The sequence below is a fragment of the Dermacentor variabilis genome, unplaced genomic scaffold (assembly GCF_050947875.1).
Source record: "Dermacentor variabilis isolate Ectoservices unplaced genomic scaffold, ASM5094787v1 scaffold_13, whole genome shotgun sequence".
In the NCBI taxonomy this organism is placed as follows: domain Eukaryota; kingdom Metazoa; phylum Arthropoda; class Arachnida; order Ixodida; family Ixodidae; genus Dermacentor; species Dermacentor variabilis.
This window is the reverse complement of record NW_027460291.1, coordinates 44627065-44641359: the sequence shown is the minus strand read 5'-3', so window position 1 is coordinate 44641359 and position 14295 is coordinate 44627065. Positions and strand designations below refer to the sequence as shown.

The 14295-nt window shown below is 45.9% G+C and overlaps 1 protein-coding gene across 2 annotated transcripts; it reads right to left on the bottom strand.

Annotated features, from left to right (window-relative positions):
* Nucleotides 1-437: 437 nt before the first annotated feature.
* LOC142566842 (uncharacterized) lies at nt 438-3774 on the bottom strand. Of its 2 annotated transcripts, none has more exons than XM_075677743.1 (4): nt 3413-3774; nt 2917-3028; nt 2339-2517; nt 438-1876 (listed from the first exon to the last, which is right to left on the bottom strand). In XM_075677743.1, the coding sequence occupies exons 1-4, from the start codon at nt 3461-3463 to the stop codon at nt 1712-1714; spliced, it is 507 nt and encodes a 168-aa protein (XP_075533858.1). In that variant the 5' UTR covers nt 3464-3774; the 3' UTR covers nt 438-1711. The 2 variants fall into 2 exon arrangements, with proteins under 2 accessions (XP_075533858.1, XP_075533859.1); XM_075677744.1 differs by having other exon boundaries at nt 2917-3025.
* Nucleotides 3775-14295: the final 10521 nt, after the last annotated feature.

Here is a 14295-nt window from a genome sequence, read left to right as displayed (position 1 = left end):
GTACCTGTGGATAGAACACTTTGTGGTTATCAGCAGAATGTTGTAGCCACTTCTCTGGGCAGCTGGGGTTTGCCATATGATTTGCTGCTGCTGCTGTTGCTTCTGTCATTCTTGATGCATTTCGCTGCTGGCATCACCGACGTAGTCACTGCCATTTGCACTGTGCATGGGAGGATATCAGTCTTCGTCTCCTCGGTTCCTATTTGGGCTGCAGCAAAGCACAACACTTTTCGCTCCACCATGTGTACTGTTCTCATGCACCTTGTAGGCCCTGCCCTGTTTTGCCACACAGCCGCTGCACAGTTACTTGACAAAAGGACAAGTTATGCCGAAAACAATCGCCTGGCATGTCAAGCGCATTATTCTCCCTTAGGAGAGTGTACATATGTAATAAGTTCCGAAATTGAAGGAACACAAATTGTAAATACTCATTTCAAGTGCCAGTTGCATTGTTGAAAATCGTTTATTTATATCTGCAGTGTAAATAAAAGAATATAATCCATCGTCAATGTCATCTTTCATCAAATCAAATGACAGACAAGTACACAGAGCCTGACCTCATAACAACAAAATGGCAGTGTGATACTCAATACATGGGACCCAGCACACTACCAATGGGCCGTTGGCAGATGTTAAATCTCATAAATATGACACGAGCATAATGATGCTTTTTTTTACTCGTGCACAACCATTTATCTTCATCCAGCAACTTCACAGCAAGAAAGATGTGTCTTGTATGTTATGTAGTAAACATGTTTGTAGCACGAAATAGTTTTTTTGTAATGACTAGTATCATAATAAGAAAGATCACAATATAAAACAGCTGTCACATGCTTTTAAAGAACGAAAAGTAAGAAAATGGTTGGCACTTCAACGGTCTTTCATATAACAACGGCTGCAAGAGCAGCCTCGCAGTGAATGTAAAAATAGTGGCCACATCGCTGGCTACGTTACGTATATCACAAACTGTGCTCATCTATAATGGGGACTAGATTGTATTGCTATCATAGGTAAGGACACCTGAAATATCACAATAACTATCACAAGTAACAGGCACTTGGTGTTTAAAAAATTCCAATTCGGCCACTTTGCCTTCCGTAAGCACGAAAGGTTTGACATTGCAAACAAGACATACATATGGCATGAAAATTCAATTCCAGTTATCACAGCATTCTAGTTAAGTCACCTATATGTGTGCGAGACAATGTCGAAGTTGACATAAATGTGATTGCATAGTGTACATCTTCCTTGGAAAAACAGTGCACATTGAAACGTATCAGAAACAGCAAAATAAAAGTAAACAACTCCTAACCACTATTGCAAAATTTCACACATAAGTTATAATGCCTCACTTGGACAAACTTGTACTGCAAGTAAAAATACACATGAAAAAAGAATGAACTTCCAAAAAAAAATATGACGTAGCGACAGAAATTTACGGAAAACAGTCATATCATCCTTTAGTGCACATGCAAAAAAAAATGTGCATTCGTGTTTCAAGTGACATCACAGCACTATCAGTTTTCGCTGCCGCGGTCACGCATGACCAGCACATCATTTCAAACGGCTGGCGTCACAACAGCTTGTAAGGACGTGGCTGCATGGGCACCACCACCAAATGCTGCAGCGGTGATTTGAACGGAAAGATAGGCAACAGTTGTACCTATTAGCACTAAAGGATGATATGGGAGTGGGGAAAAAAACCTGTCCCTCATGGCTGAGGCGGCTCACAGAGGCCATGATCCAGGGCAGCCAGGAGCTGGCGCAGTGTGGTCGTGATGAGGCCAGTAGCTTCTCGTAAACCGCGCATCTCTGCTACCAGCTGCTGCTGGAGCACCCGGGACGCCCTCAGCTCTTCCACAAGCTGCTGATGATGCTGCGAAACGAATTCACTTACTTCAGCTACAGGTTGTGCAATGTAAATGTTTGATTCGCACCGTTTGCAAGTGTTATAGTTTCAGCAAGGTTACTCTTGAGGGCAGTAAGATCATATACATATGACATGAGAAATTGCCGTGCAAAGTGATATGGTCTGTTATATTAAAAACATGTTAAAAGTAGCAAATCCTGCCAGGCTGCCTCTGCCTGTAAGAAGGGAGTATTGGTGACTAGTTGAATTATTATACAAAAGATGATCACGCTGTGGTGATACATGCAACCATGGAAATGTTTTGTAACTTGCTATGTGTTAAAGAACACCTCAAAGGAGATGTATAAACGAGCATGAGCCAATGAGCCCAATGACTACAGATGCCTCTCATGTGTAATCTGGTTGTAACATACATTACCATGTGCACTAATCCCCTCTTCAAAAATGACCTGGTCAAGTTGTACGTGCCTGCCCATTTTGCTGCAGCAGCAGCTGGTGGAAGTTGGCGGCCTCCGCGTTAGCAGCCTCGGCCACCTGCCCCTGCCACACGTACTCCTCGGCTGCCCTGCAGGCCGCATCTTCCAGTGGCTGCTGCTGAAGTGGCCGCTGCTGAAGTGGCCTGTGGGGCTGCTGCTGAGCTGATGGTCCTTAAAAATAAAATCAGTAAACAGGATAAAAAAAATTTTGCTCTGTCCGGCACAGAGATTTTACTGGTTCATTATCAGGTGTAAGCCCAGAAAAGTAATTCCAGCCACAAACCGTTCACAAAATGAGCAGTAAATTTGCATAAACAAAAAGGCACTACAGCATTATAAAATGCTACACTGATAGTAATTTCAGCTTGTACGCTGCACAAGCAGTGTTAAATATGGTGTTAATAGTCGAACAGAATATTGTTCCATTCTGCAGCGACATATAGGCAGGCACTTTTTCTTTGCCACGTAAATAATAGAAATACATAATTTCTGTTTAAAAGGTCTTAACAGACACTGCTTTGTTGCTTTAAGTGATATGTTCGTATTGCAATAGCTGCTGAAGTGTCTTACGTGCAATGCCACTTGGGCCCGACTCGGTGCCAGTCGACACGGGGGCAGCTGCTGGTGAGGCAGGGGGCACGGGAACAGCTGCAGGACGCTCTTCGTCACTGGAGGTGTCCTGCTGGAACAATAAAGTACAGGAGACATAATGTGATTAAGTTTCATCAATTGTTTACAATGTCTGTTTCACTTATAGTTTTGCATTCCTACAGAAAATTCTTAATGCAGCATGTAACATAATAGTGACTTAGAGCTTTGACAACTCGTTACTAATGCTTTACGGATTAACGAGCCATGCAATCCATCACAAGGTGTTTCTTAACAGCTTTGCTTTAACAGCAGTGGAGCAGCATTTCCATTTCTGCAAAGTACGGAAATCATGTGCTGGCATGTGTGCTGAATTGTAAGAAAACACACAGAAGCACACAACGGCAAAATATTCACCACCGCCGAACGGTGTAGCTGCCCGAAATCGGTACACATAAAGACAAAAATTGCTACGCACCTCGGCGTCATCGCCGGGAAAGCCTACAGGGGTGGAAGCTGGTCCTGCCATGCGTAAAATTCGCGAACACCGGCACTCTGGAAACCACACGATTCACACCTTTCCGTCTTGTCTACGGGCGTGAGGCCCAGACCATGCTAGACGCAATACTTTCGCACGACACGCTTCAACTACTTCCGATGCCGAGCTGCTTACTCAACACGCAGAGGAAGCTCGTCAACTCGATTCTATTCAAATCTTATTACATTGAACTTTTCTTCAGTGGTCAGAGCGGCGTTGTGTCCGCATTACCGACGGGATAAGCCGGCCGTTAACAGCGGATGACAAGAGCGGCATCGGTTCAAGCGGAAGTTATCGCTAGATATTGGCCTTTCTCTTCTAAACATGCGCAAACACCAATTTCCTTTGCAGTGCATTACGCATTCTGGACAGCTGCTGCCACCTATCCGTACGTAAAAAAAACATTTTTTAGCCTCTATGATTAGCATTGCATATTTTGCAGTTTTCTGTCTCTGAGGCTGCAAATAAACACGACTAGTTTAATTTTTTTCTGCCAGGTAGCGCGACGTGTCTATTTATCAAGAAACGGCACGTAGGCGCGGTATTCTAGCTCGCTCAGCTTAAGTTACCAGTGTTTAAGGCTGTTTGAACCGTATGTTAGTATAATTATACTGCCACATTCTCGTTACAAATTCAGGCGAGGAGAGTGGCAGGCTAAGGATAAGAAATGTGAAAGAATCAAAGTTAATGATGGGCCATGAAGCGATAGAACCATGTGTTTTTAGCAGTGACGTCGCCAAATTTATTCCGGGGGCGGTAGGGGGGTCCGTCCTACCACGCCTACCCCTCCTTCTCTCTCTCTATCTCTCGCGTATATATATATATATATATATATATATATATAATGTGGAAGTTATACACCACGGAAAGACAAACTCCCCGGACAAGAAAGCTTTAACAACGAGGATGCATGGTTTGCAGCCACTTCGCATCATGCTTATGCTATTTTTAAAAAATGATACTAAAAGAAACTAAAATTTCGTTTACGAATTGGTGCTTTTAAATAATGTATGTCGATGACCTAGCTGGCACATGACTTGGAAAAACGAGCAGCGCTAAAACCGTGCCCATACAAAATCAAGACAGCTCGCTATCGTGTGTCTTCTCGTTTGCAGGCCAGACTTGTTGCAGCCCAGGTAACAGTGGAGATCACCGTTGTTTTCCCGCCAGACCTTCTAGTGAGTGGTACGGCCACGGCTACGTACGGGAGAGGCCGGACACTATTTTGCAAGTTTCCTATCACCCAATCGTGCTTTCTGCGTTGTGGGAATGCTATATTATTCTTGATTTCAAAATAAAGGAACGCAGATTTGCGCTAGAACTTCCATAGTATCATATGATGCAGGTTTCACTCACTTTTGGTAAGCTGCTGTCCGACTTGTTTGAACAGATGTTTGGAATTAACTTGCGATCATGGTATGAGATCGTGACGCATATCGTTATTTGATCACACTCGGGAATTGATGAGGCAGACAGTCCTAAGCAGGGCTGCTTCCTGTTGAGAAGCCTTTGTGAAGACTACGGCATCCGTTGCTCGCAGTAAAATAAGGCCCAGTACCTCCGAGAGATTTGAAAGCGTCGTGTCTCCTGACACCAGACTATTCTGAAAATTGCCGAGACATTTAGTCAGAATGGGCTCTCCACAGCAAGCAGCACGTGTTACGACATGGTATGTGAGCCTCAGATAGGCGACTGGCCACGGCTGTCTGGTGTTGAGTGAACGGGCACTTACGAGACGCTCTCCGTATGTCCACAATATATATCCGCCAACTTCGTTCTTGACGCCTTTTATCCGCGTCCCCCCGCACTCCCACCTCATCGTATCCATCACTTAACGTTCTTAAGGTTCTTTTCCATTAGTCATTGTCGCACTCTTCAAAATCCACTTCTTGTTTGTTGAACGGCGCGGCGGCTGCTAACATTCCTATTTTTCTGTTTCTGTGTGGACTTCGAGGCCATTTTCCTACCTGCCCTCCTACCTGTTTGTTGTGGCGGTTTCTTAGCTTCCCAGGCCCTTTGATATATTTTGCCGTGCGCAGAACAGCGTTGCTTTAAAGCAAACTTTTTTTTTCTTCACAGTTTCCCCTCGTCAGGGGAGGTTCAGAGCGTGTATGCGCGTAGTGCGCGTAAGTGCACGCCGATGGACGCGCCACTGGTGGCGGCCTTGCGCAGAACACGCAAGGAGCCAGCCGCGCGCCGTAGTTTGCTGCGTCGTTGATCGTGCTTCTGTGTCTTATTCACGTTTTCAGAGCAAAATAATCAACGCCCTTCGCATGCGTGGGCTGGCCAAAGCTTCAAGGAATGTCGAAGAACAATTGTTGCACGGTGGGGGCTGAAATACCGGCAAAAACATGCCAGCGATATGGTTCTAGTCATTCCCCGCAAAGTCTCATCAACGGAAGCAACGGTGGCAATTGATCACCGCCGTTCAGCGGGAAATTCCTTGTTCTCATCCCTTCCTTTGTCGTGTCGGTGTTTTTCCACTCGATGATAATTAGACGGGTAAGCGACGATATTCGTCTGCAGTGCAGCATGTGGTTTAAAGGCATTTCGATAAAGTTCTGAAGGCCGTTTGCCGCTTATACCGCTTGCCGCTTATTTACCGCGTTGAGCTAGCTAGGCAGCACGACAGCAGGAGTGCATTGTGTCGTATGTTAAATATACTGAAACTTGCAAGAAATGAAATTGTTGGTTTTATGCGCCCGGTAAATCCTCGCACCAGCTGTCGCGTACTTCATCTTTTTGCATCTATTTTATGCGTGCCATCGCGCATGTTGAACTGTTGCTAGTTGCTTCATGAATAACTGTTGATTTATTTTAGGTGCGAGGTTTTCACCCTGCTTCGTTTCTTAAGGGTACAAATCATGCTGTGTCTTATCGGAATGACACCAAGCAAGTGCTTCTTTAACAGCTTTATTCTTTTCGCCCGAGGACATCTTAGATGTTGTCGTCTTTTGGGAAACGTATTTAGAAAATGGGTAGTTCAGGGCGAGAATTGCTAATAGTTGCTGCATATGGTATTTCTGTTCCATTTTCGCCGGAAAGTTTGCGTCACGTATGGGCAGTCATCACCCCTCGATGCTGTCTAAGCAGACTTGCCACGCTGAGTGATGTTGACGTGAAAAGGCAACTACTACTACTACTACTACTACTATAGACAGGACAGCGTTTGGGGGCAATCTAGGTGCAATGACATGAGGACGGAGCCCACCAATGACAATGACGGAGCCCACCTCATGAAACTTTCTGTTCCGTGGGAACGGGAGCGGGGTTCGTCAGAAAATTTCTAAGCGTTTTGACCCCCCAACCCCCCCGCCCCCTCTTGGCTACGCCAATGGCTTGTAGTGACGGGTGTTTGGTCTTGTATAGGCGATACAAGTCGCCTCTCATTTCGCCGCCCCTCAACACATATCATCTGCACGTATCGCCAGAGTTCGCCTCAAACTGGACTCTATTTTGCATTTTTATTGACTCCATTTTTATGGGCGAATCTTCACGGTAAATAAAGTGGCACGTAGAAAACTCAGTGCTGTTCTTTGATTATTGGAATTTGTGTGACAAACCGAAGTTCGAAATAGTCACTATAATAAACTTAAATCTAGTGCCAGATTGAGTGCCAGAGCCAGAGACGGGTTACCCATTACTACATACGATAAAATTTACACGTAAACAACACATGTACGACCTGTGGTACTAAAATGATTGTGATAGTGGGCAGGGAATGAGCATTTAAATGAGCACCTACATGCATACGCTGGCAACATGGCGCTCTTCATTAATTGTTGTCGTCTGGCACTACAGCGAAAACTTCAGTTCGAGAGACTCCTAAACGCGCCACCTCGCTCTTTTCATGAATTCCAGCTCAAAAAGCATTCCTTGTTTATTTTTTTGCTTATATTGTGTTCAAAAAGCCTGAACAAAGCAGCATCATACAAAGCATGCTGGAAGCGAGCATCTATCTGCGCGATTTGTGGAAACGTCTGAAATCAACATGATTTCAATTAGAATAATGCCATAAATTTTGACCTTGTAACTGCGGAGTGTTCCTTTCGTAAAATTTCATATATTAAACCCATCACGACTTCATAACGAAAGGACGAACTTTTTCCAGCCCTGCACTGGTAATTCGCGACTGAAAAAAAAAGGAAAGAAAGCTAGACGCGGATACCCCGCACGGGAGAATATATGTTAATTGATGGCTATACCTCTTCCATGGTCGCCAACACCACGGGTGGCCTGTCGCGTGGACGGGCACATATACACATCAGGCTTCAGGTCTGTGCTTGGTGGATGCCACGAGCCCGCCAGGCGCACCGCATTCTCAATTTCACGTGCTCTCTTCACCGCGGGAAATACGCGCATAGGAGAAATGGGACGCCGCACAAGCAATTTACTGTTCGCGAGAGTTAGTGTTTAAGAGGATGACAAATAATTTAGCTCGTGAATGTATTAATTAGAATGGACAATGGATATCAAAACTTGGTTGCGGAAGGTAACTCCAAACAATGTCACATCAGCTTCATCCGTGTCGACTGCAATGGTAACAGTATTTAAGATACTGGCTGACATTAGGTTTAGGAGAGTTTTTTTTCTGCCAGTACAAATTTACGGGTTGAAACTGAAAGTAATACAGAAAGCTAGGGAAGACAAGCGGCAGAATGAAAACTTATGTGTAACGTACTACACGACAGAAGACGGATGTATGGATTAGAAAGTTAACGGGTGGTAGCTGACATACAATAGTTAAGATTAAAAGCAGCAATGGGAGTTTACCCGCCGTGGTTGCTTAGTGACTTAGTGCTTAGTGAAGCAAGATGTCGCGGGATAGAATCCCGGCCACGTCGGCTGAATCTCGATGGGAGTGAAATGCGAAAACACCAATGTACTTACATTTAGGTGCACGTTAAAGAACCCCAGGTATTCTAAATTTCCGGAGTTCCTCACTACGGCGTGTCTCATAATCAGCTCATGGTTTTGGCACGTAAAACTCCAATATTTCTTTTTCGTGTTCCTGCGCTGCCCTCTGCCGCACGCCGCTGGAAACGTTCTGGAAGGCTGCCAAGGCTTTCGGCGGTTGACTCGTGCACCTGCGCCCAGGTTGAGTGTGCGTCAGCTGTGCGCTTCGTGGATGACGACTAGTTATTAATGGCTTCTCCGGGGCAGCATGTCTTTCTTGGAAGTCATGCAGCGCTCACGGACTACTCAGTGGGCTGGTCTGAGTACGCTGTTGTGCTAACAGTGCGGCCGATAAAGGCACGCTGATTTCCGTCTGCCATCGCGGCTGCCTTGGAGTTTGTCTCGCTGATGTCTACTCTTGCGCCTCGCTTTCTCTATACGTTTTTCACATTCATAAGACGTTCTGCATATCGAAAATGTCTGCGAGCACAGCCTTCTCCCTAGGATTTGACAAAGCGGTAAATTTGTTTACATCAAAATCTACAGCCACAGATCAGCACATCGCTGATATAAAATAATGTCAAAATCTAGCAAAACATACACATCTTCACGTATGGGCCGCGTTGTTCCACCTTGAAGCTAGTCAATATGAGCGTCCGAGCAACTTAAACAACTGTGAGTGTGATCCACACACATATATTACGGGCTGTTATTACTAATTCTTGCTTTTGTTTAACTTCATCATGCTTACAGTTTGCGCGTGTCATAAAGTAGTGTTAGAGAAAACTGCGCTCGGCATAAGCGCTCACTTATAGGCCGTGCTCACTTAGATGCTCGAAAACGCGGATGCCATCGCTAACACCGTTGGTAAATGAGCGAGGCAGTTGTTTATGCTGCTGCAAACCGAATGGACCGCCTCTTGCTTCCGTTTGATGCGGAGGTCAACAGTGGCTCTCTGGAATTAAGAAATGTGTCAGCATAACAATATGTACAGGCTCACACATCCACATCTGTGACTATTATTGCAATTTCTGTAAGACCACACACGTCAGCGAACACACCACAATTTCCTTCTTTCCTTCCCTCCTCTCTCTCCCTGTTATCGTTGTTTTCCCCTTTCCCATTCCCCCGATGTAGTGTAGCCAACCGGACGTTATTCTGGTTAACCTCCCTTCCTTCCACTTATCTCTTTCCCTCCTCCACACATCCACATAGCGAATGAGACCGGCATATTTCGGGAACGGTGACCTACAAATGCTTGAACAGCGCTGTATCGCCGCTCGCCGTTTATTTTGCACGTGCCGTGTGAATTTAAAAGTAGTTGATATCAAATTTCCATAGAACTATAACTGAACAGGAGCACTTTCCTTCGTCGTAACTGGTTATCTTTAAGTTCAGGTCCAGCGGTAGGGGGTGCACGAACTCGACGGGGCCATGTCTAAACCAACCTTCGCTAAACGGGATCAACATTGCTTGATTTTCTGCAATTGAGCGAGGCACCAGCGATCCTCATGTGGTTCGCTGCCATGTGCGCGGGCTAGCCACTTGTTGACGTAAGGTAACGTGCCAATTCAGCAGGATCTGCGCTTTCTCTACTTGTCTCGTGAGACACGAGGCATCTTCTTGTGAGTGTAGCGTGTATACACAGAGCCTTGTTAGTATTCAAACATATTGAAAATTTCAACTACGATAAACAACATAGCTGCTGTACTAACAAGCGCGCTCCGCCAATGGCCAGCAATGCCTTTTCCGGCTAATATTGAAAACTCTGAGAAGCTAGACAGCAAGAGAGAGAATCGAGGCAGGGAGGTTGACCAGAGGCCAGTTTCCGGTTTGATACCCTGCACTGGGGTTAGGGATGTAGGGGTTGGCAAGAGGGCAAACACAGCGAAAAAAACGAGAAAGGAAAGAAGAACAAGCGCAGGTAACGGGAAAGGCGTTTTCATTACAGGCGTTCAAGCAGGCCGGGCAATCTCAAGAAGTGCAGTAGCGCTTGCACGGCCTTCTGACGCATCTTAAAGGGGCCCTGAACCACCCCTTGGGCTTGGTGGAATAACATAATCCGCGGGTAGCATACGCTCCTGTGAACATCTCAGCCAAGTTTTGCTGTCGTACGCGGTGCGTGGAGCTGGCAAGCGGATCGCGAAGTCACATTTCTCTCAGACGCTGTCTTTTCAACAGAAGGTCTTGTCCTCAATGTCTTCTGCACGCTGCGGTCCGCTACATGGCTTAGATACAGCGGCCGCCGCTGTATCTACACAGTGCCGCCACGAGGCCACTGGCTAAGCGCACTGCGGCTCCCTGAGGACCACCGCGCTTGGCTTTTGATTAGCGTGTCACAGGCACCAAAGGCGGAAGTCGTTGCGTCTACGTTAACAACCAAAATGAAATTGAACTGCGCGCCACGGTGACATTTAAAAGGCAGAGCGTTGTGGGCACGCACCACTGGGTCGTAGCCTACGCAGCGCAAGGCATTGAAGAAGGAATGGGAGCACAGCGTAGGCTATGTTTGATTGCCAATAACTCCGCTTCTGCTGAACGTATTCAAGTAACTTTTCCGCAAACTTTCCTGAAATAGCGTATTTTTACTTCAAATGCCTTTCTCCACTTGGATAAAAAGTGGTTCAGGGCCCCTTGAAGTCGCGTCGACATTGCAAAATTATTTCTTCCACAGGGGCTGGTCGTCGTGCTGGTTCAGCGCGACGGAAAGCGATTGCTTCTGCACACTGTATTGCAGGCACTGGCATGGAACATGACAAATTGCTTCCTCGTCGCCGAAATCAACATGTGCTGCGGTGTCGGCCATCCCTATGCGGAAAGCGTAGGTATTGGCTATGGCGCCACGCCCAGCCATAGCCTACACAATAGGGTCGCGCCTCTTCGGGGAAGTCTTGGTGGAAGTCGGAGGCTTAAGGGTGGATCCAGGGTGTAAAAACTGGCGTGCATAAAATGTAGTTCATTCCACTCTGATGTAGTGCATTGGCATGCAAGTAGGCGGAGCATCCTTGCAGCATCTGTCCTGCAGGATCAATAGGCGCTTGTCTTCTGCAATCATTCTCACAGCCTTGGGCGCACAGAAATATCCGACAGGAGTATCTCACAGGGAGAGATACGAAACTCTCCTGTCGGATATTTCTTTGTGCCCAAGGCTGTCAGAAGGATTACGTACTTTTCAACTATGTTTTTTTGTCATCGCACGTATAGCTAGAGGTCTGTTGTCGTCCTCTATAACTATTTTTTTGTAAGGCCCTAACGGTAAAGGTGTTACAAGTGCGACAAGAAAACACCTTTACGATGTACACGCTTTTACAGCGTACGTGCACTCTTGGTTCTTCAACTGCGATGTGGGTCTTGATGAGGTGGTCTCTGGCGATTGCTATAGTTACCATAGCTGTTTATCGAAACATCCGACCACCGAAGCTTACCTCTTCGAGAGCGACGAGGATGGCTTCGTGTGTAACGTTGTCGTACGGCTTTTTTGCCGTCGAGAAACAAAGAAGCGCAGAGGCGTGGTGGCATTCCGGGTACCACTCCAGGCGTAGAATCTGTTATGAAGCTACATGCTCAATTGTAAAAGCTAAAAACAACTTTTTGCAAGTTTCTAGCTCTTTTGAACAGGCAGTTTTGTGAGATCGCTATGCAGCCAAGTCAATTTTTATGGGTGGGAGGTAACTTTGGCACCACGTTTGAAACAGTTAAGAGGATCGCTTTGGCCTGAAATTTGTAGAATATGTTTGCCGTGTAATGAAGTATTTTTTCGTGGCAAAATTGGAAAAATATTTTTTTGAGAATATTGCCTTAATCATATGTCGCTCATGCTTATCCCTGTACTGACAGCGCGACGTTAGTCGACGTAACCTACACTGCAAACTACCCTTCTTTCGCTTCAAACCATACTGTTTGGCAATACAGAACAATTTCATTGCAACTACTATAGCCGCCATGTACCAGAGTCCAGATTAATGAAGCACCCTATCGCTGCTAGGTGTCCGCGACTTTGTTAGGGTGTATGCTGCGGCAATGACCAACGCTATGGCGCAGCCCACTGAACCTTAATTTTGTGAGAGCGTTACCGCGCAGGTAACACCACTTTCTGTAGTTGGGCCGAAGAATCGTGAGTGATTTAATTCCTCAGACATCGTACAATAAAATGCTTTATTTCCGACACACTCTAGTTGCACGAGACAACTTGTGCGCAGTGACATCATTGCCGAAACGCGTAGAACAAGTGACACGACCAGAAACAACACAGCACACGCTGTAAGTACAACAATCCGAGGGCACGTTCACTGATATGGCCGCTAAAGGTTCGGCTGCATCGTGTGGAGAATAGTGCGCAACCGCTCATGGAAAACTGTGATCTGCTGCTCGTTCTTTCATTTATTTATACTTCTTAACAGCATGCCATCGAAAGACACTCATTGCTCCACCATCCAGCACGAAGCAGTCGGTGTCCACTGCAAGCAGTCACGTATTTCTCCAGCAACACTAAATCACTCTTAGTGTTAGGACACGGGAATTCGATCCCATCATCCGCAAGCCCAGACGGGTTTTGTTAGAATCAATTTTCATGTTGTTGGCCCAGTAGAGTTCAACAACTCTAACTCGCGATAACAGCTCCCTCCCGTAAATCACTGATCATTCGTTAACACGATGCTACTATATACGTCCCTATTTCATTCGCTCGAGTGTGGGGGTCACGGCTGTGACCACACCATTGCTGCCATCGCCGCTTACAAACTATGTTCGAAATGCAAATAGTCACGTGAATACGTCGCTTTTCATTTTTTTTGCAGAGAAGAAATTCACGCTCCATATCTTCGTCGAATTTAGTCATCTTCGGCAAGTCAAGCTTGTCCCGCCGTAATAATCGTCTCGTCAGTACAATTTTTCCTAAAATAAATTGCGCACATACAAACTGACCATGTAGGCCTGCCATATCTTCGTATTTTCGCTGCTTGCAGCTTCTCTATACAAATGCGTCGACAAAATACCGGGCGTCTATTTGGTCGACCAAGCATATTTTTCCGATCATAATCAGGGCAGCGCCGCCGATCGAGCTTCACATCCACATATGCTTTTCTAAGTCAAATGCATTTCTATAAAAAGTGGAGCTAGTTATTATGGCCCACACGAGAGGCTTGAGTGCACAGTGAAATAGAGGGCGCATGCCCCGAGCATTTGTGCATCGGAGATTTCGTGTAGTATGTTATTTGCAGGCGTTTTGCTTACCTGATATAAAAAGTTCTGTAATGCAATGAAAGTGCAACTCGTTCGTGGGAGTTCCATAGGCGACAACGACTAGGATCGTACACCGCCTGTCCTAAATTGTCAATAAAATATCTGGAAAACAACCTAAAAAAACGGATTTTTGAATTATTTCATCTATGTAGTCGGTTAATTGAAACTTATAGCTTTTACTTCCATTCTGGAGAACAACACGCATACAAAAGTGTAGTAGATTGCCCACTTTGTTACTTGGTAAAGAAACCCTCAAACACCCTTGAAGCTTTGTCAACAAAAAAGAAGTCAAAAGGCATTTTACGAAGACTTCAAATGTAGCCTATACCGTGTAGACTCGTGCAAGGGCCCTACTTTTTTTGCAATTTTGACGAGGTGCGGCCCTTACACGGGGCCGAATCGTTTGGTCAAAACGGAGCCGGCGCTGCCGGTGATTTCTCCACTCCCCCGGATCCCTGAATGTAACATTGCATCAGATGTCAACGCGCAGCTCTCGCCATTTTTCAAATTTTGGGCTGGCAAGTTGGGGACGCAACCCTTACATGAACGCGGCCCTTACACGAGTCTATACGGTATTGTTACACCTTGCGACAAGCTTACGGCGCGCACGGGAAACTGGAAGCTGTCGCAACCCACTTCTCAAAGAATGCGTGCTTCTTTGCCGGTCTTTGCCGAGCTAATTTACG